Here is a 27,174-nt window from a genome sequence, read left to right on the forward strand (position 1 = left end):
CGCTCTTTTAATTGCTGAGCTACCTCTCCAGCTCCAAGAAACCAAATTCTTATCTCTCAGTAATTGATAGAGTACTGCTGGCGGTGCATCTGTTTGATTTCATTTTATTTCTTGGGCAAGTCCTGCTTTTGGGCATCAGTTGTGAGCTGACTGGTATGTGTGCTTGGGAAGAGAACTAGAGTATTCTGGAAGAGCAGTGCACACTCTTACTAGCCTGTCCTCCAGTCCTTAATCCATTTTTTTTCTGTAATTAGTTTGCCTTCAGTTTTGAGGTGGGTATGGGATTCAACCTGTGGTCTCAACCATGCTACAGAAGCATTGCATTGTAGAATCTTTCTGTGTCTGTTTCTGTTCTAAGACAGGGTCTCACTAAAATGCCAAAATTGACTTTGAATCCAGCCTGAAGCCTTGGTAGACCTTGAATTACAGGACTCAGGTAGACTTTCATTTCTAAATTTTGCAGTTTCTGCCACCCCCGCCCCTCTTTTTAAGTCAATAATAGTTACTTAATTGTTTTCTTTCTTCCTTTCTTCCTTCCTTCCTTTCTTTCTTTCCTTCCTTCCTTCTTTTTTCTCTTCCTTTCTTTCTTTGTTTCCTTCCTTCTCTCTCTCTCTCTCTCTCCTTTTTTTTTTTTTTTTTTTTTTTTTAAATTAACGTTTGAGAAAGCTAAATTGTAGCAGGAACCTTAAAAGCTCAGTTCCTCAGCTGATCCTGTTTCCTCAGATTGGAAGCCTCTCAGTCCTCATCCAGAATGGATCAAAGCTGAACTGTTGTTCAGAAGCCTGAATGCTTAACCAGCCAAATGCTTAACCAGCCAAATGCTTCTAGTTTCTGGTCCTCACGCCTTATATATCTTTCTGCTTTCTACCACCACTCCCTGGGATTAAAGGCTGGCTTTCTGGGATTAAAGGTGTGTGTCACCATGCTTGGCTATTTCCAATGTGGCCTTGAACTCACAGAGATCCAGAGGGATTTCTATCTCTGGAATGCTAAGATTAAAGGTGTGAGTGCCACCATTTTCTAGCCTTTGTATTTAGTGACTGTCTGTTTTCTGACCCCAGATAAATTTATTAGAGTACACAATATTTTGGGGAACACAATACCACCACACTAAATGGCTCAGCTAGTAAAAGTGCAGGCGGCTAAGCCCTATGAACTGAGTTCAGTCCCCAGGAACCATATGGTAGAAAGGTACAGCCAACTGTAGCCAATTGCCTTCTGTCCACACGCTGTGGCACACAAGTGCTTCTCCTACGTTTTTATTTTAATTAAATACACGTAGTCAAAAATTTTAATTTTTTTTTTTTTTTACGTGTAAAAATCCCCACTGTGAGGCAAGGCGATCCCTGAATTGGCCATTTTGTGTAGTGGACAGTGCACATGAACGACTCTGTGCCTATGGAATATAAGACAGAAGAGCCAGCCTTAGAGGGCAGGAGTAAGTTCTTAAAAGCAAATCTACCCACAGCTCCCGCATGTCTGTAATTTTGTATGTCTGTAATTTGGGGGTTGTGGCTATCTGTGTCTCCATGGCTCCACTCCCTCCGCAATGGAACTGCTCCTAGCACTCAGATCTCGTTAGCCAATCAGAGAAGCCAGACAGGCTGTCCAATAAGGGGCGCTACTGGGCAGAGAGCCGGGTTCTTCGCCGCCAAACAGCGGAGCGGCTTTAGGCTTAGTGAGGTGCTTCGTGGGCTGCGATCTGAGCGCCGCTGCCAGGAGCTGGGAGGAGAGCACCGGCAAACTCGGAAGCTGGTCATGGTGAGCGAGGGGCCACTGTCCCCAGACCGGGTGGAGCAGCGGGCTGAGCGCCGGGAGCCCGAGTAGCGGATCCTCCTCGAGGCTGTAGCAGGAGCTGTGTCCCAGGGCTCCTTGGCTGTGGTCAGCTCCGCCCCTCAGGCTGTGTCAGCGAAGAGTGCTGAGCACCATGGCAGGAGGCTCCACCACTCTCACTATCCTTGTCGGTGACGTCACTTTGGTGTGGGACCTCAGGAGGTGTGCATGTGTTACAGGGTCTAGCTTCTCTGAGTTATCTTTAAGAGGTTCTGCAGTTCGCATTTCATATTTAGGTTTAGGATGTACTTAGAGTTGTTATTGTGGAGGTTATAAAGTCTGTCATTAATATATTTACATATAGATGTTAAGGTGGTCCACTGTTAGTTAATAAAGGAAATTCAATTTCCTTTGCTCCTTTGTAAAAAACAGTTCGTATTTTTGCATATTTATTTCTGAATTTTTTCTTCATCTGTTTATTGTGAAGTAGAACGTTTATTTTGGTTTTTGAGATAGGGTCTCTATGGAGTCTTGGCTCTCCTGGAGCTTTCTTTGTAGACCAGGATGGCCTCTGCCTGTGATTAAAGTTATGCGTCAACCATGCCCGCCAGAAGTAGATTGTTTTTATGGTAGTTTTAAAATTAGATGATGGTAGTAAGTGAGTGTACTGTTCCAGTGTGTTGACCTTTTTCTTTTCTTTTGAGATAGACAGTCATAACTCAAGTCTAGCTAGCCTCAAACTCACTTTGTAACTGGGGTAACCTTGAGCTTCTGATCTTTCTCTTTTCACTCACCTTAAGAGCTAAAGATTAAAGTTATGTGTCAACCATGCCTGGTTTTATGTGGTGCTTTGAAAGGAACCCAAGACTTCCAGGTGCTAGGAAAACTCTGCCAACTGTGCTACATACCAGTCCCATGTTTTCACCATTTTGATAGTTTTCCCTTTCACACATAACTTTATTTTTAAGATTTATCTTATGTGTTTGAATGTTTTGCCTACATTTCTGTCTGCATTTTACATATGTCTGGTGCCCTCAGTGGCCAGAGATAGCATTAAATCCCCTTGAGCTGGAGTTAGATAGTCGTGAGCCACCATGAGTGCTAGGAACCCAGTAGTGATCCTTTGCCAGAACAAGATCTCTTAACTGCCTAGCCATATCTTTAACCCAGTGGTTCTCAACTTATGGGTCATGACCACTTCAGGGTGGTTGAATGATCCTTTCACAGAGGTCTCCTATTAGATATCCTGCATTTACATTACGATTCATAACAGTGGGAAAACTACAGTTATGAAGTAGTAACGAAATAATTTTATGGTTGAGGGTCACCACAACATGAGGAACTATGTTAAAGTGTTGCGGCATTAGGAAGGTTGAGAACTACTGCTTTTGCCCCGCCATATTACCCATACAATCAATTTTGTTATTAATGTAAGTAGGACTTTTTTCAGATTGTGTTGAATCTATAAATCTTTTAAAAATCATTTATTTGTGTATATATGTTTGTAGATAGGCACACTACTGAGCATGTATAACATCAGAAGACAACTTGAGAGAATCAATTCTTTCTTTATACTATATGGGTCCAAGGTGTCAAACTCAGGTGTTCAGATTTGGCACTAAACACCTTTAACATGCTGAGTCATCTCTTGAGCCCTGTGTTCTCAAACTGAGATTTCTTTTTTTAATTTTAAGGATTTCTATCTACAATTGGAATGTTTCTATTAATTAAATGTTTTAATTAAGAATTTAAAGTTTGTGTTTATAGATTTTCATTAAAGGCCTTTAAAGTTACATGTATTTCTAACACCTGTTATCGTTGGGGCTGTATAAATGATGCTTTTAAATTAATGCCCAGGCTGGAGAGATGGCTCAGTGGTTAAGAGCACCAACTGCTCTCCCAGAGGTCCTGAGTTCAATTCCCAGCAACCACATGGTGGCTCATAACCACCTGTAATGAGATCTGATGCCCTCTTCTGGCCTGCAGGGACACATGCAGGCAGAATACTGTATATATAATAAATAAATAAAATCTAAAAAAATAAAAAAATAAATAAATAAATGCCCAAATGTTCACTGCAGATATGCAGGGAAATAATAGATCATTTATCTAGTAATTTTACAAGTTTGCTTTTTTTGAATAATTTATTTTATTTTATTTTACAATACCATTCAGTTCTACATAACAGCCACAGATTCCCCTGTTCTCCCCCTTCCTGCCCCCCTCTCCTTCCCCCCAGCCCACCTCCCATTCCCACCTCCTCCAGGGCAAAGCCTCCCTCAGGACCGAGATCGACCTGATAGACTCAGTCCAGGCAGGTCCAGTCCCCTCCTCCCAGATTGAGCCAAGCGTCCCTGCATAAGTCCCAGGTTTCACAGAGCTAACTCATGTAATGAGCCCAGGACCTGGTACGACTGCCTAGATGCCTCCCAAACAGATCAAGCCAATCAACTGTCTCACCTATTCAGAGGGCCTGATACAGTTGGGGGCCCCTCAGCCTTTGGTTCATAGTTCATGTGTTTCCATTCGTTTGGCTATTTGTCCCTGTGCTTTATCCAATTCTGGCTTCAACAATTCTCGATCATATAAACCCTCCTCTTTCTCGCAAATTAGACTCCCCGGCGTTCTACCCGGGGCCTAGCCGTGGATGTCTGCATCCAGACTCCTCAGTCCTTGGATGGGGATTCTGGCACAACTATTAGGGTGTTTGGCCATCCTATCACCAGAGCAGGTCAGTCCTGGCTGTCTCTCGACCATTGTCAGCAGTCTTTTGTGGGGGTATCTTTGTGGATTTCTGTGGGTCTCTTTAGCACTTTGTTTCTTCCTTTTCTCATGTGGTCTTCATTTACCATGGTCTCTTATTCCCTGTTCTCCCTCTCTGTTCTTGATCCAGCTGGGATCTCCTGCTCTTTTTCCCTCGACCCTCGCCCTTCATTGCTCCCACTCATGTCCAGGTTGTTCTTGTAGATCTCAGCCACTTCTCCATCATTGGGTGATCCTCGTGTCTTTCTTGGGGTCCTGTTTTCCAGGTAGCCTCACTGGTGATGTGAGTAGCAGTCCAGTCATCCTTGTTCCACATCTAGTATCCTCCTATGAGTGAGTACATACCATATTTGTCTTTCTGAGTCTGGGTTACCTCACTCAGGATGATTTTTTCTAGATCCATCCATTTGCCTGCAAACCTCATGATGTCATTGTTTTTCTCTGCTGAGCAGTATTCCATTGTGTATATGTGCCACAATTTATTTATCCATTCTTCAGTTGAAGGGCATCTAGGTTGTTTCCAGGTTTTGGCTATTACAAACAATGCTGATATGAACATAGCTGAGCAAGTGCTCTTGTGGTATGATTGAGCATTTCTTGGGTATATGCCCAAGAGTGGTATAGCTGGATCTTGGGGGAGATTGATTCCCAATTTTCTAAGAAAGTGCCATATTGATTTCCAAAGTGGTTGTACAAGCTTGCATTCCCACCAGCAGTGGGAATGCAAGCTTTAAATTAATGCCCAAATGTTCACTGCAGATATGCAGGGAAATAATAGATCATTTTTCTAGTAATTTTACAAGTTTGCTTTTTTTTTGAGACAGGATCTCACTCTGTGTCTCTGGCTGTCCAGAAACTTTCTGATATGCCTGCCTCTGCCTTGCAAGTGCTAGGATAATGGCTGCTATAATTTTTGGTTCCTTGCATTTTTGTTGGGTCTAGGGATTTTCTGTGGTCAAAGAATTTTATTTATTTCTGCTCACTATGACATTATACATCTTGTCCATGTTTTGCAGCATAGGTTTTGTCTTTTTAAGATTATATATTTATGAGTATATGCCAGAATGCATGTATGTGCCACATAGGCATTAGATCCCCTGGAACTAGAGTTAGTTTCTGGCCTCCATGTGGTTGTTGAGAACTGAATCCAGATCATTTGCAAGAGCATCAAAGGCTCTTAACCCATTAGCCTCTCCAACCTTGTGATGTTGTGGGGTATCCACCAGAGAAGACTTCTTGGACATAGGTTTAAGGAAATAGAAAGTCTTTATTAGCTAGCCAGTGACTGCATTGGGTATTCAGGATCCCAATGTACTATTGAGCCTTTTCTCAGAATGATCTTTTAAACATTAAAACCATATTCTGGGTTGACCTACTTCAGTTAACAAGAACAGTTAGCCAGAAGTGGAACTACAGAAGCCAAAAACAACGTTAGTATATGCAGAGACTTTCCCAGCACTATGGACTTTCATGGGTTAGATCTTTGTTTTCATTTTTGCAGGTTGTTCTGTCTGTGTGCTGAGCTTTATGGCCTAAATGGTACTTCCATAATGGAGTCAATTGTGGTAAGAGCTCGGGGCCTTCTAAAATTTGAGGGTCTGTTACATTCCTTACTGGTCTCTGAGCCTGGGAAGCAGTGGGAATGGTCTTCTAAATATAATCTCATAGAGTATGAATCCCTCCCTATATAGGGTGCAGAGGGTCCAAAGCTAAACAAAGGAAGAAGGTTTATCTTTACTTTGCTGGATTCTAATGAGAGGTTTGTTAGAGTTTCTTTTAATGTCCTCCTCACAACTCTGAGGTCTAGATGTATAATGAAGTTTCCAGTCTATCCCTAAAGTTTTTACTATTAATTGAGAGGTTTTAGCTATGAAAACTAGGACTTTACTGGACCTCAATGCTAGAGGGAGGCTAAATCAGGAGACCAGTTTCTGGAGTAGCTTTAAAACTACTATTTGAGGAGTTTCAGTCCAAGTTGGGAAAGTTTCTTCACAGCTCAAAAAGGTATCTATAAAAACTAGGAAATACTTTTATTCCTCCCCCACCTCCCCTTATCCTCCATGAAGTCAGTTTTCCCAAAGTTTGCCTGGGTTTTAGTCTCTCATTCAGAAATCCTTCTGGGTAAAGGCTCTCAGTTTTGGATTTACTTGAGCACAAACCTGGCATCTGACTGAGATACCCTGTGCTAGGCTGTCCGGTCAAGGTATAAATACCTTGGTTTGAACAATTCACAAAATTTTGTGGACCCCAGATGAATAGCCTGATGAAGGTCAGTTACCAGAGCCTTACCAGTTGTTTCTGGGACAATGATCTTTCCCTCTTATGTCCTTCATCAACTAGTGGGTTTGAGTTATCCATTTTTTTTTTTTACCATGGAGTCTCAGGCAGCAGTGGGTTGTGTTATCTCACCAGAATATCCATAGGCCCCACTTGTCTTAGGGCAGCTAGTTCAGCAGCCTGGCAGTAGAGGACAGCAATTTATAGGGGAAGCCATATAGCTTCTAGGAGGGTCTAGATTTTTTTCTTTGCTTTTAATGTCTTTTTCTCCGTTGGTGAGAAGCTCACTTTCTTTATAGATCATACTGTGGACATACAAGTTGTAAAAGCATAGCAACTGTCCATGTATATGGTGGTGGACTGAGGGGAATCCTCCAGGTGTCAATGCAGGCAGTGATCCAAGAAGAGGTGAGAATGTAAACTTGGTTGAGATTTACTTTGTCAACTTGGTTTGAACTTCAATGAGTCTAATGCCAGGAGGTTCATTGTCAGTATATTTAATTTGTACATTTGGAACCAATCATTCCAACTCTAGGTTTCTAGGCAACAGTCATTCCAATTCCATATATACAGTAAAGCTTAAGAAATGACTACTCAGAAACTCCTTTACAAAATATATGTGACTATGAGGGTGGGTCCTTTAACTAAAAGGCCGAGAATCTAGTGTGGTCTCTGACCAAGATAGCATAGAGGTCAGAAATTAACATTCTGGGGGATTTGGATGAGGTCTACCTCTGTAGCTCCTTACACCTGTGAAACTAACTTGTTAAAATAAAATAGCTAATCCTGTTTCAAACCTCAGTGTGTGGTATTTTTACCCTGTTAGAAAAGCAACTGTTTTACATTGTATAAGGCAGTTAGATTTAACCACACCAAGCCTTTCTGTTTGTTCTCCCTTATTTTAAGTCTCATCTAATCTTTCATGTCCTCTGAGAGAAAAATAGTGGAGAGGAAAAGAAGGAAGAATCATGTGCCCAGAGAAGGTAGTACTTTTTTACCTCCCACCATGTGGTCATCAGTCAGCCACAAAATCCTGAGAAGAAAAAAACGAGAGACTTTCTTCTTCCAGAGAGCAGAGAAAGATAAGGCTTATTTCTTCTCAGAGAGGCTTCAGCACTAATCAATTTGTGTACCTCCAAATGTTAGTGGAATTCTAGGAACCTCTAGTGGTTTCCAGATGATACAGAAGGAACATTGGGGCCCACTTTTGGGAATTTTGGACTCAGCAAAATAATTTAAGAATGGACTCAAATGGAGCACAAGGACAATTTTATTAGAGTTTAAAAGAAAAATCTGAAGTCATACAAACCATAAAGCTTCAATTGCTGCCTAGAGGAGACAAATAGAAGTAAAAAAGACAAGTGACTGAAGCTGACATGGAGATCAGACACATGGCAGACAAGCAGCCATGTGACAGGAAGGTAGCTTAAGAGAAAGAAACCCCGAAATGCTGGCAGAGGGAAGCCCAGACTTTTTTTTCTTCCATTTTTCTTTATTAAGAAAATTTCTACTCACTCCACATACCAGCCACAGACCCTTCCTCCTCCCTCGTCCCATCTCCCAGCCCCTCCTCCCAATCCACCCCACATCCCCACATTCCCCAAATCAAGGTCTCCCATGGGGAGTCAGCCGAGCCCAGCACACTGAGCCTAGGCAGGTCCAAGCCCCTTCCCACTGTACCAAGGCTGTGCAAGGTGCCACACCACAGGCATCGAATTCCCAAAAGCCTGCCCATACACCAGGGATGGATCCCAATCCCCCTGCCTGGGTGTTCCCCAAACAGTTTGAGCCAAACAACCATCTTCCGTATCCCAAGGCCCTAGTTCAGTCCCGTGGGGGCTTCACAGACACTAGTCTACAGTTCATGGGCATCCAACAGTGTGGCCAGTCATCTCTGTACTTCTTCCCATCATGATCTCAACGTTCCCCACCTGTAGAACCCCTCCTATCTCTCATCAATTGGATTCCTGGAGCTCAGCCTGGCACCTGGCAGTGGATTTTTGCATCTGTCTCCATCAGTCACTGGACAAAGGCTCTATGATGATAGTTAGGGTATTCGCTAGACTGATCACCAGAATAATCCAGTCCAGGCACCCTCTGGACCACTGCCAGCAGTCCAAGGTGGTGTCATCTTTGTGGGTTCCTGAGAGCCTCCCCAGCACACTGCCTCTTCCTATTCCCATGATGTCCTCATCTATCATGGTATCTCCCTCCCTGCCCTCCCACTCTGTCCCTGTTCCAGCCTGACCCTCCCATTTCCTTATGTTCTCATTCCCCACTCCTTGCCCTCTGCCACCCCCCTCCCCACACCCAGTCTGCTCATGTAGATCTCCACTTCTCCTTCGCTGGGTCACCCATGTGTCCCTCCTATAGTCTTTCCCTGCTAGCTAGCCTCTCTGGAGCTGTCAGTTGCAGTCTGGCCATCTCTTCCCTCACATCTGCTATCCATTTATGAGTGAGTACATACTATGTTTGTCCTTCTGAGTCTGGGTTACCTCACTCAGGATGGTATTTTCTAGTTCCATCCATTTGACTGCAAATTTCTTGCTATCATTGTTTTTTACTGCTGAGTAGTATTCCATTGTGTATATGTGCCACATTTTCTTTATCCATTCTTCAGTTGAGGGGCATCTAGGTTGTTTCCAGGTTCTTGCTATTATGAATAGTGCCAATGTGAACATAGTTGAGCATGTGTCCTTGTGGTAAGATTGAGCATTCCTTGGGTATATGCCCAAGAGTGGTATAGCTGGGTCTTGAGGAAGAATGATTCCCAATTATCTGAGAAACTGCCATACTGATTTCCAGAGGGGCTGTACAAGTTTGCATTCTGACCAACAGTGGAGGAGTGTTCCCCTTGCTCTACATCCTCTCCAAAATAAGCTGTCTTCAGTGTTTTTGATCTTAGCCATTCTGACAGGTGTAAGATGGTATCTCAGAGTTGTTTTGATTTGCATTTCCCTGATGACTAAGGATGTTGAGCAATTCTTTAAATGTCTTTCAGCCACTTGAGATTCCTCTGTTGAGAATTCTTTGTTAAGCTCTGTAGCCCATTTTTTAATTGGGTTGTTCAGTATTTTGAAATCTAGCTTTTTGAGTTCTTTATATATTTTGGAGATCAGCCCTCTGTCAGATGTGAGGTTGGTGAAGATCTTTTCCCATTCTGTAGACTACTGTTTTGTCTTATTGACCCTGTCTACAAAAGCTTCTCAGTTTCAGGAGGTCCCATTTACTAATTGTTGCTATCAGTGTCTGTGCTACTGGTGTTATATTTAGGAAGTGTTCTCCTGTGCCAATGTGATCAGAAGCCCAGACTCTTAAGAAAAGCATGCTTAGAAGAGATAGGAAAAATTAGTTTTTCTGACTACAATTCAGAAAAGCTGGCAGATTTACCATCCTTTGTGGCTATAGTCTGGTTGCTAATCCCAAAGATACAAGGAGAAAGACCACTGATGCAAATCACCATGACCAAATGAATTAAAGCAAGCTTTTTTAAATTTGTGTATATGGGCCACCTCCCCCTAAGGGGGCATTCCAGAGGTCATCATTGGACATGAGGAAAACAACTTAGGGGCTTTCTAAACGCCTAGTTGGCAGGCAGAATAGGCAGGGTTACAAGAGCTGAACATAAGCATAGCAAGTTAGTCATAACAACCTCCTGAAACAAAGACATGATTGGTAGTTGGTCACACAAGATAGTCATAACAACATGTAGTCATAACAACCTTTTCAAATCCAGGTAAGATTACAAGATGATTGTAACTTTTTGAAACAATGGATGCAATTTCCTGGAACAGGCAGTACAGAGCCATTTGTAGTTAAGGCCCAGTCTTTGAGAAAAAAGGGTTTAATCATAAACAGGAATGAACCTAGTTTTAAGCCTAAATTAGAGGGAGGCTGGTTCATCAGAGTCTGTAAGCTCCTGCACTAGCGGAAGGGATTCTGGGGAGGAAAAATTACAATATCTCATTAAAGAACTAGTTATTCAGCCCATTTTCCTAGGGGTGGTCCCTTAGCCAAAGTGAATGAACCAGCCCAACTGAAATGTTAGGTCTCCACCCATATCAGAAATCCTATTCTTTTGACCAGGAGTTTCTTCTACTTTTACAGTTGATTGGGATAAAACCCAAATCTTTGAACTACTATCTTACTTTACCCACAGTCTGGAGTTTGAAACATGAATTGGCCTTCAATCTGATGCTTTATTGTGGTATATACTTTTTGTTATTGTTATTGTTTTAGATAAGGTATTACTATGTAGCCCAAGCTGGCCTTAAACTTGGAGATCTGCCTTCTGCTTCCTGAGTGCTGAGGTTTACCGTGTTGGCTGACACCTCCAGCTGTTTTTGTTTTAAATTGTATTTATTTATTTTTGTGTAAGGTTTTTGTCCACATGTATGTCTATGCACCTCCTGCATGTCTGGTAAAGTTGGAGTTTCCAGAGGCATCAAATCCACTAAGTCTAGAATTAACAGATAGTTGTGACCTTCTGTGTGGTTGCTGGGAATTGAAGCCAGGTCTCCTGGAAGAGCAGCTAGTCCTCTTAGATGCTAGATGCTCTAGCCCCCTGTTTGTTGCTTTTTAAATATTTATTTAATTTTTTTATGTGTATGAGTGTTTGCCTACATGTGTGTATGTGCACCATGTATGTGCCTAGCACTCTCTGAAGCCAGAAGAGGTCTTCAGGTCCCCTGAAACTGGAATTAGGGATGATTGTGAGCTACCATGTAGGTGCTGGGAACTGAACTTGGATTCTCTGGAAGGGCGGGAAATGCTCTTAACCATCAAACTATCTCTCCAGTGCCTTTTTTTTTTTTCTTTTTCATGGAAGCTCCTACTCTGTAGCCCTGGTAGACATGGAATTCTCTTACTATGTACCCTTATCTGGTCTTGAATTTATAACAATCCTCTTGCCTCAACCTCCAGAGTGCTTTACTGGCAAGAGCCACACTACACCCAGCTAGTAGTATATTATTTTGCTAATCTTTTTTATTGTTTTGTTTTTTTTCGAGACAGGGTTTCTCTGTATAGCCCTAGCTGTCCTGGAACTCTCTTTGTAGACCAGGCTGGCCTCGAACTCAAAGATCCACCTGCCTCTGCCTCCCAACTGGCTTATTTTGCTAATCTTTATTACAGTTTTTTTTTGTGATTGTAATTTTTCTTTTTTTGTGTGTCTGTGTGTTTTTATGTTCTAGTCATGGTTACCTCATAGTTTAAATAGGAACTTGTTTCTCAGTAAGACATTATACAGAATTTTATATTTCTAGTTCTTAAGTGTTTGGAAGAATTTATGGCTGAGATCTTGTATATCATTTTTTTAAAATAGTTATTCATTATTTACTACCTTTTTTAATACACATAGGCCTATTAATCCAGCCATCTCTATTTGTGTGCTTTTTTTGGTAGAAGGTTCCATTTCAAAGAATTTGCTTATTTCATCTGCTTTACTAACTTTTTGTTAAGAAATCATTCATTGTGTTTCTTTATGTTATTTTACATTGTCATGTTAATGATGGTCAGAATATGTATATGTTTATGTGTTTGTGTGTGTGCGTGTGTGTGTGCGTGTGCGTGTGCGTGTGTGTGTGTGTGTGTGTGTGTGTAATACATAATTGCTGGGGCCCTTGGAGTTCAGAAGAGGCCATTAGATTCCCTGGAACTAGAGTTACTTGCAATTGTGAGCTTCTACAAGGATGTTGGAAACTAAACCTGGGTATTCTGTAAGAATAGTAAGGGCTTTTAATCACTATGCCCTTCTCCAGCCCCAGTGGCTACTCTTTAATTGATAATTCTATGTCATTTTTCCTAGTTTGACTAGGCTAGTTAATTTTTCTTGCTGTTTTTGTTTTTCCTCTGAGACAAGGTCTCTTTATTTAGCACTGGTTGTCCTGGAATAGACTTATTAATTTTATTGATTTTTTTTTTTTAAGGAACCAAGTTTTGCTGTTGTTGGTTTTCTGTGTTGATTTCCTGTTTATAATTCTGATGCAGATATTTTGAGAGTGCCACTTAACTCAGGAGGATAGGATGCCAGATACTAATGGTCACCAAAACCATCCAGAGCCAGTACTTTCTGAGTTCTTGTCTTATACCAAGAAGAGTAAGGAAACATGGACAAGGAGTGAACAAAAGTAAATGCAGATTTATTCAGGAAAAAAAATGAGAAAGAACTCCTAAGAGTGGTAGGGATGTATGTGTATGTATGTTTTGCTGTACCCAGTAGTCTTTTATGGGTCTTACAGTAGGAATTGGATGCAGACCTAAGTAACCTTAATCAGAATTGGTCAGTGTTGAATGCATTGGGAGATGAACCAGTTAGGAATCCCATAAACTGTATTCATCTTATCTTGTTTATTTGTCCATTTAGGGAAAAGGTCACCTGTGCTAGATGACTAGCCTCGTGATCTAACATTTGTTCCTCCTTTTCCTGTTTAAGGCAGTGCTTTTCAACCTGTAGGTTACAACCCTTTTGACAAACTTCTGTATCCAAAAATATTTATGTTGTAATTCATAACAGTAGCAAAATTACAGTTATGAAGTAAAAATGAAGTAATTTTATGGTTGGGATCACCACAACATGAGGAACTATATTAAAGGGTCACAGTGTTAGGAAGGTTGAGAGCCACTGGTCTAAGTGGAGCTTAACTTCAATCCCTTTTCCAGAGGGAAATCTTTAGCTACTACTAGGGGATGAGGTGATGAACAATCTGATTGCTTTGTGCTTGTGAGAGATACTTTGTGTTCACTTGGAAAAGCAGTTGCAAATACCACCTGGAAGATTAGTGTAAAGGTCCATGATAGAAATTGGGAGATATTTCCATAGCATGTCCTATTTGTAACACTATCTAGAGCAGTGGTGTCTTAGTTAAGATTTTTTATTTCTGTGAGGAGACACCATGACCACGTCAACTCTTACAAAGAAAACATTTAATTGAGATAGTTGCTTACAGTTTCAGAGGTTCAGTCCATTATCATCATGATGGGGAACATGGCATTATGCAGGAAGGCAGCAGGAAGTTGACTGACTGTAGACACTGAGTGAAGCTTGAGAAGAGACCCCAAAGCCCGCCCCTACAGTGACATACTCTAGTAAGACCACATCTTCTCCAACAAGGCCACACCTCCTAATAGTGCCACTCCCTTTAGGGACCATTTTCTTTCAAACCACCAAAAGTGGTTCTTAACTTCCTAATGACCTTTTAATACAGTTCTTCATATTGTGGTGACCCACAAGCATAAAATTATTTAGTTGGTACTTCATTACTATAATTTTGCTACTGTTAAGAATTGTAAAATAAATATCTGATATGCCGCCCCATCTGGGTCATTACCCACAGGTTAAGAACCACTAACCTAGAGTTAAACATTTTAACATTTTAAAAGTTACATTATTTATTGGTTTGTGTTTGTGCATGCAAGCATGGGTGTGTAGAAGTAAGAGGACAACTCAAAGAAGTTGTTCCTCTTCTTCAACCAAGGAGGTCCTGTGGATCAAACTCAGGTTGTCAAGTTTGGTTGCAATAACCATTCTGAAGCTGTGGAACTTCACATTGGATTTTATACTTTCACTAGTAAGTATATTTTTAGTCCCATAAAAATATAAAAGTCCCACCAGCTTCCCCTCCTCCCCTGCAGAAAATTCATGACAGAGATAAATTAAAAAAATAATAAGCTATGTAACTTCTTTCATGATCCCAGTGTCTTTTAACCTGCATTCCAATCTTCCTCATCACTTAATATTTACTCTTTCTTGTTCTTTCTACATGCTATACTGTAACCATAGATATATTTGTTTACATTACTTACATATATACATCATAGGCTAGGATCAACATATGAGGGAGAACATGTTTTTTTTTTCTTTTTCTAAGATTGTGTGACCTTGCCTAATAGTATACATTCTAACTCAATCCATTTCCTCAAAATTTTATTTTTCTTTAGGCTGAATAGTGTTTCATTTTATACATCTTTTTTGTTTGTGTGTTTGTTTGTGTATTTTATGTACATTTGGGGTTTGCCTGCATGTATGTCTGTGTGAGGATGCCACATCTCCAGAAAATGGAGTTACAGACAGTTGTGAACTGCCATGTTGGTGCTGGGAATTGAACCCTGGTCCTTTAGAAGGATAGCCAGAGTGGCCAGTGCTCTTAACCACTGAGCCATCTCTCCAGCCCCCATTTTATACATCTTAACAGGTTTTCATTACCCATTCATCTACTGATGGTTGGTTATAGTTCTTTGATATAGTGAGTAGAGCAGCAATGAACATAGAGTGCAAATATCTCTGTGGTAGTGTGTGGAGCTCTATGCCCAGGAGTGACACAGCTGTTCATATGGTAATTCTATTTTTAATGTTTTTTTTTTGTTTTGTTTTTTTGAGGAATCCTCAAATTGATTTCCATAATGGGTTCATGCTCTAAGTATTTGTTATAGATAGTTTTGGGAGAGTGTTTGGGGTTCCTGGTGTTTGTTGGACATAGAATACTGTGTTAAGAATGCCCTAAGGCCTCTGGAGCCACTAAATATTGTAAGTGTCCCTGGAACTGGGATGTGAGGCTCTACCTTGTAGAGGAATCAAACAGCTTGATAAGAAAGAAGAAAAAAGAATGAAAAGATATCCTGTAGGTGTAAAGTGGGAAATGAAGTATGTTAGCTATTCATGCCAGTGAGGAGGACTGGGGACTAAAACGTTAAGTCAGAAAAGTTAGGGAGAATAATGCAGTTCATGAATTGGCAGTGTAGTCATAATCTTTGCCAAATGTAGGGTTATCCTAGGCTTATCATAGGCATGGTGAGCATGGGAGCTTCTACAACCTCAGGTTCCTGACCTTTCTCAAAGAAGAGACACCCTTGTCATACTTCAGGATCAGAGTTAGTGACATTTGCTGGTTTTCAAGTTTGATCTGAATATGAGGTCTTTTCTTTTTTTTCTTTTTCTTTTTTAAATTTCAAATGACCCATCCCACTCTGAAGGAGAGGGTCAGTTCTGCTCCCACTTACCCTCCAATTTTGGTTTGGGATATGGCCCTATAGGACACTTATTACCAGGCATCTTTGGGTATTCATTGCTGAAATGTCTTAGCAGGTAACAAGTAGAACAGGAATAGTTCATTTATCCCAAAAGAATTCCCTTCTACCTGAGTATGGTAGCCTAAAATGGAACTTTTAAATTTTTTTTATAAAGGAGTAAAATTTTTAATGATTTATTTATTCTATTTTGTGTACATTGTTGTTTTGCCTGCATGTATGCCTATATCAGGGAGTCAGATGCCCTGGAATTGAGTTAAAGACAGTTGTGAGCTGCCATGTGGGTGTTGGAGATTGAACCCAGGTCCCCTGGAAGAGAGAACAGCCAGTGCTCTTAACCACTGGCCATCTCTTCATCCTGTAGATGGAACTCATAGATTTCCTATGATTTGTGGGAAATATGAAATTGTTGGAGACATGTGTGAACCCTATCATTCATCCCTTTCATCTTGTGGTTTGGATTTTCTGGATCTCAAGCCTCTCAGTTATTAATGACCTTATGGCTTGTGTTCAGTGAACTGGTGATCAAAAGGTGAGTTTCAGAGTCTTGTGTGTTGCTTACTTCCTGAGTCTTAATGAGCCTCCTTCTAGAATGGAATGTTTAAATTGAAATTTTTCTGATTTTCTGTTTTTAAATGGAATATCTTTTATTTATTCTTTCACAAATTCATAAATGTAAACAATGCATTTTGATTATATGCACCTCCTTCTCTCCCTCCAGGAATCCCAGATTCCCCCAGGAACCATCAACAAGTCACCCTTTCCTCTTTGTGTCCTTTTGTTTTCTTTTTTTGGGGGGGTTGGGGGTCAATAACTTACTGAGTCCAATTAGTGTTGTCTGCTGGGATGCTGAGTTGATCTTGTGCAGGTACTCATAGCTACAGTGAATATATGGGTACAGTGGTCATGTCATGTTTCAAAGACATCATTAGAGAGTACTCTTCCCTACCCCTCCAGCCCCTTAGTCTTTTCATACTTCTATGATGTTCCCTGTGTTTTGGGGAAGTTGATATAGATATCCTGTTTAGGCTTAGACACTTTGAAAAGTTATGAGTTTTTGCTTAACTGCTGACTACTACTGAGAGCAGCTTCTCTGGTCAAGGTTAGAGGCAGAATTAATTTATAGGCAGAGGCATGAACAACAATAATAGCTTCCTTCCAAGGGCTTGTAACCTTCTGAGCCAAGAGCGTTTAACCAGGTTTATACTTGCATCTGAATTTCTGTAGGACAGGCCACAGATCCAGTTCAAAAGCAGTTGGTTACTCTGTAACCTTTATGCCACTATTGTACCAGTGAGCCTGGCAGGTAGATATTGTAGCATGCAGGACTGGCTGGAGAAATACTGTTGATGTATTTTCTCCCACTGTGATCTGCATAGCACCTTCCAGCATTATGAAAGTTAGCACTTCCTGAGTCTTGAACCTCCCTTCAGCATGGAATCTGTCAACTTGGTAGAAATTGCTATACAATACTCTATGCCTTCCTGCAGCTCTTAGATTATATCTGCCTCCTCTTCTGAACTCAGAGGAGGTGGTATGTAAATACATACATGTAAGACAAAGTATTAGGCCACTATGTCTCAGCAAAAACTACTTAATTCTCAGGAGTACACCAGTAGTTATGAATCTGGTACATTTATGGAACTTATTTTTAACTCCTGAGACTTAAGGCATCTCCCTCCAGGATGAAAGATTTTAATTTGGAAGAAATCACAGTGCTGAAGGACAGATCAGACACAAGAAATGAGCCACATATGTGGATGATGCCAGAGTCCTCATTGGATACCTCATTTAGAAGAATATTTCCTGAGGAAGAGGATATGACTTTTTCTTGCTTCCTGAGTTTCCTATGTGAAGCTCTTGAATGAGTATGTGAAGGAGAATGTATGTGGGTAAAGGAATAGAGTGAATAGAGAAAATACCACAGGTAGGGAGTGAGGTGATTTCAGAAAAAGGTAGCCATTTAGTCATGGGTTATAGCAGGCTGTCCTCCTTTTTTCTTCATCTTAAGTTCCCATCAGAGAGTTGCTTTTGTCAGTGTCTGTATAAGGAAGGTTTTCTGTAGGAAGCCAAACAAAATGCTTTAGTTTGTATGTGCCTTGATGGGAGACAGTGAACTGGAATCATGCTCCTAAATCCTTTAGGTCTTGTTGGAGAGCCATCTCAGCCAGGTACCATCAGTTGAATTGAGAAGGCAAGGGAGGCAAGAAGAGAGTTCTTGTGATAGTTGTAATGAGAATGGGCCCATGGGCTCATATATTTAAATGGTTAGTTACCAAGGAGTGGAACTATTTGAGAAAGGTTAAAAGGATTAGAAAGTGTGGCCTTATTGGAGGAAGTGTGTCACTGGAGGTGGGCTTTGAGGTTTCAGAAGGCCACGCCAGGACCACCTCTCCCTGACTGCTGCCTGAAGATTAGGATGTAAAGTTTTCATCTACTGCTCTCTCTACCTGTCACCATGCATCTTGCCATGATGATAATGGACTCATCCTCTCAAACTCTAAGCAAGGCCCAATTAAATGCTTTCTTTTAGAAGAGTTACTTTGGTCATGGTATCTCTCCATGGCAATGGAACAGTAACAAAGAGAGTCCCAAGATAAGCCATCATACTACTATGTAAGTGTATGGAATGATAACACAGACAAATAAAGATAATTTACCAAGACATAAAGAGACAAAGAATTCATTGAAATACTTCATGGAAGCAGCAGGTGTGTTCCCAGAGATGGGAGTATACCAATGAAAAGAAGTGGAGTTTTTTGATAAGAGTCAAAAGGAAAGTAGAGGCAAGAGGATCTCTGTGAGTTCAAGACCAACCTGGGCTACATAGAGAGTTCTAGGGCTATATATAGAGATCCTACCTCAAGAAAAAGAAAAATGTCAAGGGGGAAGTGATTTGGTCTTAGCTTGTCAAGTATGTATATAGGCAGATGTGTAGTCAATGACATGACATCTTGTTGAGTAGTAAAATTTACAGCATAAGTTGTTTTTCTTCAGACTTTCCTTTTGTATATTAAGTTACTAAACATTAGTTTCCAATTGGTGGCCTGATAAATTCTGAGAATTTGATTTTACTTTTGGCTCTTTGTGTCTGCAATGTGTTTGAAATATCTTTCATCTTTGTTAGACAAGTCATCATACTATTGTTCAGAAGACTTTGACAATTGCTAGACACTTGTTTGAAAATGTAGATTTTGGTGACTACTAAGAATCTGAGTTAAGATTTTTATAAAGTTAAAATTTAGAAAAGCTGGCATTTTAGTGACACTGTCTTCATGTTTCTCTTCTCTTTCTCCCTCCTGAGATAGGAATCTTTACAGGTAAGCTTTGAGCTCCTGGATCAAGTGATCCTACATCCCAGGTTCTCCAGTACCTGGAACTACAGATTGTAACATACCCAACTGCTTTGAGTTCTTGTAAAAATATGCACCATCTGATTGTTCTATTTCCTTTGATGTTTACTGAATGGATATTAGAAAGTTGCTCTCTATTAGTGCAACTCAGGGAACATGACCAAAGAAGGGTTATAAAGAATGTAGGAGCCGGAGTGTGTGGAGGAGAGCTGTGGAATGCTATCTTCTAGGTATAACACGGATTCATGAACTCATAGCATCTATGGTTATTTATATAATACCTACATAAGATCAAGCCAGTCAATAATTTTAGCATGAAATCTTTGACCAATGAGGCTCAGCTCACTGAGGAACTATTGTCAATTGATAGCTGCTAGAGGAAAGGATTAATTTTTCTTTCAGTATATGGCCACTAACTAGTAAGTTGTTGATATACATTCAGGTAGCACTAATTGGAATTAGTGGGTAACAAAAACAAAAAGAAAAACAAAGGCTAGAGAGCTGGCCCAGAGCAATTTTGCTCTTACAGAGGACAGAGGTTTGGTTCCTAGCACTCACATGGTAGCTGTCCAAAACTTCAGTTCCAGGGGATCTGATGCTCTCATCTGATCTCTGTGGTAAATACACATAGTCAAAATATCCATACACATAAAATTAGAATAAATAAATCTTTAAAAGCAAAACAAAAAAATAAAGAGAACATGAAGATAGGAGGGGCATGTGTTGGGAAGAGGGGTACAGAGGGAGTGGAAGAGGTAGTTGCGGGTAAATATGACCAATACATACTATATTTATATGTGGAATTATCATGGACTATATGAAAATTTTAAAAATTGTTCTTTTGAGATAATTACTGATTATTTCTCATTTATTGCTTTATTAAATTTAGCTGAGTGTAACCTGCTTTTGAGATTCTAATGTTTCCTTTGATGTAGTCACAACACATTTGCAGTTCCCCATTTAACAAGTTTTGACAACTTGTTAGCCTAAGTGTATTGTGTAGATGGGTTCTTTCATTATTGCTGTGTATTGAACATTCAGAAAGACAGCATGCTAAATGTTTCCCTAAATCATTTAGACTAAGTGACTAGTATTACCATTTCTGTTTGTAATGTCTCCTAGAATCTTAGGTGCACTTACTTATATCAGTAAAACTCCTAGGAAGTGCTAAGAAAAAGCAACCTCTTGACTGTATTCTATTTTGTACATTATATATAGTATGTAACTTTGTGTTGTGACATGGGTGTGTAGGTTCATGCAGATCCATGGAATAAAGACTCAAAGGCATCTTAAGAATGAATATAGCCTTTCATGGCTGCAGGGGGTTCCAGCCTTGAAGGACTAAAGCACTATCCCTTCACCTATGGCATTTTTATTTCTTTCCATTACAGTTTAGCCAATTAATTTCCGTACCTTCAAAGCACCCTAAAAATAACTCCCAGAGACCAAATGCCAAGTGCAAATTACTTGATTTATTAGGTACCATGGTCTTCTGCATTTCCTGAACCAAGTTTTGCATAGGCCTTTGATCCTTGGAGGACTCTCTGATCCTTGACTCTCAGACAAGATTCACCTAGGGTGATAAGAGAAACAAAAGGTAAGAGAAACAAAAGTTGTGGTTAAACAAAGGAAGGATTAGGGCTAGGTGCTACTTCTCTGGAACCAGGCCAGGAGCTCAACAGGAATGCACTACAGTAGTAGGACTTTGTTATCACAGGTATTAAATAATCCATTCTAGAATAAGAAATTGAGGTATCCCAGTAGCACACTCCAACCCTTGGATGTAGAAATGAGAGGAATGTTCCTACTTCACCATTTCCTGCCTAAATATGTCATTTGTAGCATTAGAACTTCTCTGTCATTGAATAAACATATAGAGACTGCAGAATTACACAAACATCTTATCAGTTATCCATAGTACTGTCAGTTTCATCCATTTTCTTATGCATGCATATGGGATATTTTAGGACGCAGTGACATTTGGGGATGTGGCTGTGAACTTCACCCAGGAAGAGTGGACTTTGCTGGATCCTTTTCAGAAGAACCTATACATTAATGTGATGCTGGAAACCTGCAGTAACCTTGCTTCTGTGGGTAAGAATTTTGACATTCCTTTACTTGGTCAATTAGACAAGTGTTCCTTCATTCTATAATTTGGAATGTGGAAAGGGAAGAATTATGTGACAGGCATGAGTACAATGTGCATTAACCCTAGAAACTTAGGGGTTTTTTTTGTAGTTTCTAATAATTTATAAAAAATTTTCTGCATCTTCATTTTAGGATTCAAATCAGAATACCAGACCATTGAAGAGCAGTATAAACATCCTGGGAGAAATCTAAGGTAAATTACATGCATTAGTGTGAGAAAATATCTTTTGAGAGAATCTTAATATGTTATGAAAATTTATGAATAAAGTAAGCAAAGCAAACACAAATTTAAATTATTCACCATTAGAATAATTTCATGCCCGGCGGTGGTGGTGCACGCCTTTAATCCCAGCACTTGGGAGGCAGAGGCAGGCGGATCTCTGTGAGTTCGAGGCCAGCCTGGGCTACCAAGTGAGTTCCAGGAAAGGCGCAAAGCTACACAGAGAAACCCTGTCTCGAAAAACCAAAAAAAAAAAAAAAAAGAATAATTTCACAAAGATATGTAATTCCATGTAAGAAAGCTGTTTAGATTTGAAAAACAATTCACTTGGAAACAGTACTGAGAAAAGTGTATGTATGACCTTTTCTGTTCTAAGAATAGCTTTAAGAGTCATATTGCAGAATCACTAATCCATTTAGTTTGAGAACAATTAAATAATACAGAAGGCATGCTTTCTATGATTTAGGGAATAGTGGACCTACTAATGACTAAATAGTCATTATTGAAGTAACCACTAGTAATGTGCCTGTCAGTGTTTACACAAGTCAAATGCTAGATTTGATCTATGAGAGTAAAGAAGATAATCCATTTAGAGAAACCTCCAAAATATCAAATATCAATAGAAGTCCAGAAATTTCTACTTGAGTGGAACTATGTAAATGTAATTTGTATGGGAAAATTTTCATGTATCATTAATCCTTTAATAGGAGCATCATATCTCACCTTGGATATACACATAAGCTTGAGGAATATGGAAAGAAGCAGTATAACTCCAATTCTCTCACAACTATTCACATGTACATGGGAGCCCACACTGTGAGTGGAACTTATGAATATGAGGTATATTCAAAATCCTTTGGTTTTTTGAGTTCATGTGGAATATATCAGCAAATTCACAGTGGAGAACAGCCTCATGAGTACAATCAATATGAAACAGCCTTTATTTGTCCCAGTTCATTTTGCATTCATGGAGGAACTCACATCAAAGACAAACCTTCTGAATGTAAATCATGTGATACCACTCTAAGTTCTTTCAATTACCTGCCATTTCACAGTGGAACTCCTAATGGAGAAGAACATTCTGATTGTACACAGTGTGGTAAAGCTTTCAGATGTCAAAATTCCCTTCAAAGACATGAAATAATTTATACAGGGGAAAAAACATATGAATGTAAGCAGTGTGGTAAAGCATTCCAAGGTCACAATTCCCTTCAAAGACATGAAATAATTCATGCTGCAGAAAAACCATATGAATGTAAACAATGTGGTAAGTCATTTGTTTATCTTTATTTACTTAAAATGCATGAAAGGTATCATACTGGAAAGAAACCTTATAAATGTAAGATATGTAGTAAAGCATTTCTTTGTTCCTCTTTTCTGAAAAGACACAAAAGAACCCACACAGGAGAAAAACACTATAAATATAAGCAATGTGCTAAGCCCTTTAGAGGTCTCAGTAATCTTAGAGTACATGAAAGAACTCATACTGGAGAAAAACCCTATGAATGTAAACAATGTGGTAAAGCTCTGAGAAGCCACAGTTCCCTTCAAAGACATAAAATAGCTCATGGTGGGGAGAAACCCTATGAATGTAAACAGTGTGGTAAGTCCTTCATTTATCCCTATTTACTTCAAACCCATGAAAGATCTCATACTGGAGAGAAACCCTACAAATGTAACATATGCAGTAAAACTTTTCGTTGTTCTTCTTTCCTGCAAAGACATGAAAGAACTCATACAAGGGATAAATCCTACAAGTGTAAGCAATGTGGTAAAGCTTTCAGAGGTCATAGTTCCCTTCGATTACATGCAAGGTCTCACAGTGGGGAGAAACCATATAAATGTAATATTTGTAGTAAAGCCTTTCTATGCCCCTCTTTCCTCCAAAGATATGAAAGAACTCACACCAGGGAAAAGCCCTATGAATGCAAGGAGTGCAGCAAAACCTTCAAAGGTCAGAGTTCTCTTCAGTTACATGAACGATCCCACACTGGAGAGAAACCCTATAAATGTAAGATCTGTAGTAAAGCCTTTCTATGTTCTTTTTTCCTTCAAAGACATGAAAGGACTCACTGTGAAGCAAAACCCTATGCTTGTAAACAGTGTGGTAAAGACTTTAAAGATCAAAATTCCTTTCAAAGGCACAAAGTTTCTCATGTTGGGGAAAAACCCTATGAATGTAAACAGTGTGGTAAGTCCTTCATTTATCCATGTTTACTTCAAGTTCATGTAAGAACACACACTGGTGAGAAACCCTATGAATGTAAACAATGTGACAAAGCATTCAGAAGCCTGAGTTACCTTCGTATACATGAAGGAAGTCACACTGAAGAAAAGCCCTATGAATGTAAACAGTGCGGTAAAACTCTCAGTTGTTCTAGTGCCCTACAGTTACATAAAAGAACACACACTGGAGAAAAGCCCTATGTGTGTAAACAGTGTGGAAAAGCCTTTAGGGGTTTCAGTTACCTTCGAGTACATGAAAGGACTCACACTGAAGAAAAACCCTATGAGTGTAAACAGTGTGGGAAAACTCTCAGTTGCTCAAGTTCCCTTCAACTACATGAAAGAACCCATACTGGAGAAAAACCTTATGAGTGTAAGCAGTGTGGTAAAGCCTTCAGAGGTCTCAGTCATCTTCGAGTACATGAAATAATTCACACTGGTGAAAAACCCCATGAATGTAAACTATGTGGTAAAGCCTTCAGATATCATAGTTTACTTCGAGTACATGAAAGAACCCACACTGGTGAAAAACCTTATGCTTGTAAACAATGTAGTAAAGCCTTCAAAAGTCTCAGTAATCTTCGAATACATGAAAAAACTCATAGTGGTTTCTATGAATGTAAACAATGTGGCAAAACCCTCAGTTCTTCCAATTCCCTTCAAGTACACGAAAGAGCACATACTGGAGAAAAATCTTATGAATGTAAACAATGTGGCAAAACCTTTAGACGTTTCAGTAATCTTCAGGCACATGAAAAAACTCAAGCTGAAGGAAAACCCTATGAATGTAAACAATGTGGTAAGTCCTTCATTTATCAGTATTTACTTGAAAAACATGAGAAGTCTCATACTGCAGAAAAACCCTATAAGTGTACGATATGCAGTAAAGCCTTTATTTGCCCTTCTTTCCTTCAAAGACATGAAAGAATACATAGTGGGAAAAAAACCTATGAATGTGTACAATGTGGTAAAGCATTCAAAAGCCTCAGTTCCCTTCAATTACATGAAAGAGCTCATGCTAGAGAAAAGCATTATGACTGTACACAGTGTGGTAAAACCTTCAGATGTCACAGTCTCCTTCAGGCACATGAAAGAACCCATACTGGTGAAAAACCCTATGAATGTGAAGAATGTGGTAAAACCTTCAAAAGTGCTGGTTACCTTCGAATACATGAAAAAACTCATAGTGGTTTCTATGACTGTAAACAGTGTGGTAAAATTCTCAGTTGTTCAAGTTCTCTTCAATTACATGAAAGAACTCACACTGGAGAAAAACCCTACGAATGTAAACAGTGTGGTAAGGCCTTCAGAAGTCAAAGTTCCCTTCGAAGACATGAAAGAATTCATGCTGGAGAGAAACCCTATGAATGTAAACAGTGTGGTAAGTCCTTCATTTATCCATGCTACCTTCAAATGCATGAGCGGTCTCATACTGGAGAGAAACTCTATAAATGTAATATATGTAGTAAAGCCTTTCTTTATCCCTGTTTCCTTCAAATGCACGAAAGAACTCACACTGGTGAAAAACCTTACGAATGTAAGCAGTGTGATAAAGCCTTCCGAAGTCATAGTTCCCTTCAAATGCATGAAAAAATTCATACAGGAGAAAAACCCTATGAATGTAAACAGTGTGGTAAAGTTTTGATAAGTCATAGTTCTCTTCAGAGGCATAAAATCGCTCATGTTGGAGGAAAACGCTATGAATGTAAACAATGTAGTAAGTCCTTCATTTATCCATATTTACTTCAAATTCATGAAAGATCTCACACTGGAGAGAAACCCTATGAATGCAAAGACTGTGGTAAAGCCTTTACACGTTACTGCTCCCTTCAAAGACATGGAAAAACGCATACCTAAGGAAAAACCCCTATGTATGCAAACAAACATGCAAGAATGTTTAGAATTTCTAGTTCTCTTCAAATATGTGGAAGTACTGGGAAAAGAGCTAATGAATATAAAACAAATGAAGGCTTTAGGATTTGTTTGCTTGCTTGCTATGGAAAGCTTGGGAGGACTCACTGGAGAAAATTCCGTGAATCTAAGATATATCTTAAGATCTTTAGTTCCATTTGAAGACATCAAAATATCTGGTGTTAAACCAAATATTCATTTCTCAAACATCTACTCAAATACTTAAGCTAATGTGCCATGAAGGTGGTCCTATAAAACAGGCATTGGGCTGAAACTGCTGCAGTTTGGAAAGTAAAAAAAAAAAGTAAAAGCTCATAGTTTAATTACATTAAAAATCATGTGATAACTCCAACTGGGAGAAGAATCTACAAATTTATGTGAACACTGAAGCAAATCATGTTCAACGTGTCATAGCATGAATGAAAAGCTGTGTAATTTGTAAATGTCTAGTGTTCACCAGTGATTTGAGTTTGAAGAAGATCCCAGCAGCATCTGATTGTGCAGATCTGTACTCTTGGGTACTTTGGTTTTGAAGTAGGAGATAGTAAGTCCAAACTACTTAATGAGACCACTCTCAATAAAAATTGGAAAAAAGATAGGTAAGTAGCTCATTTGTTCAGCACTGGTCTTCTAGTTTGATTCCCACTCCCACCATCAAGAGAAGTAAGAAGGTCCCTAGGTGATGAATTTCTGCTTCTTTTGCAATAAAACATTGAGACGAAGGTTTTCTAAGTGTAGACATGTACTTTTAGCAGCAGACATAATTGGTGATAAAGATTATTAGACAATGTCCTAATCATAGTGTATTCTTATAGTGTAGACTACCATACACTTAAGCTATATGGTATGACTTCAAGACTCCTCTAGTCTATGGAATGTTACTTTATTGCATATTTTAGGCATGGTACCAGTAAATATGTGTCAAACAAATGATTTGGCATAAAAATAAATGTTCTACCAATGAAGAGCACTTATTGTGAGTAGAGTTTTTAGGACTAGATTTTGTTCTATCAGAGACTTTTAAGTGAATATAAAGTCATAGGACAAATTAATCTGTAAACTTTATCAACACTATAGACTTAGTTGATAGTATATTAATGTTTTCTTAAAGAATAAATTTGCTTATAACTTTTTACACTGTATAATTTTAAAATTATACACGTAATTATAAAAAAACTTTCATTTTTGTAATAACACTGCTTAAAATGTAACCATTTTATGATTATTTAAAATTATTTATTTGTATGGTTATTCTATAATTTTTGCATTGTATTTTTTTAATTGTTTGTGAAAAAAGGTATAATTTAGAGCACTGATGCAGGAGGTTGGTGTTTGTAGCTATCACTGATTACATACTGAGAGACTGTATATATATATAGAAAAAAATCTTTGGGTAACAGTACCTATTAACCTGGAATAACCAGGTCATAACAGCTTGTTACCTTGCACCTTCACATCTGTCATAGAAAGTTTTCAGGA

The 27,174-nt window shown here is 39.3% G+C and overlaps 1 protein-coding gene across 1 annotated transcript; it reads left to right on the forward strand.

The window, feature by feature from the left end:
* Window positions 1-1,114: 1,114 nt before the first annotated feature.
* Window positions 1,115-26,792, forward strand: LOC114709004 (zinc finger protein 709-like). The gene is made up of 5 exons (XM_037209092.1): window positions 1,115-1,191; window positions 1,566-1,761; window positions 21,158-21,284; window positions 21,471-21,531; window positions 23,448-26,792. The coding sequence occupies exons 1-5, from the start codon at window positions 1,115-1,117 to the stop codon at window positions 25,639-25,641; spliced, it is 2,655 nt and encodes an 884-aa protein (XP_037064987.1). The 3' UTR covers window positions 25,642-26,792.
* Window positions 26,793-27,174: the final 382 nt, after the last annotated feature.

Source organism: Peromyscus leucopus, chromosome 1 (genome assembly GCF_004664715.2).
Source record: "Peromyscus leucopus breed LL Stock chromosome 1, UCI_PerLeu_2.1, whole genome shotgun sequence".
Lineage (NCBI taxonomy): Eukaryota > Metazoa > Chordata > Mammalia > Rodentia > Cricetidae > Peromyscus > Peromyscus leucopus.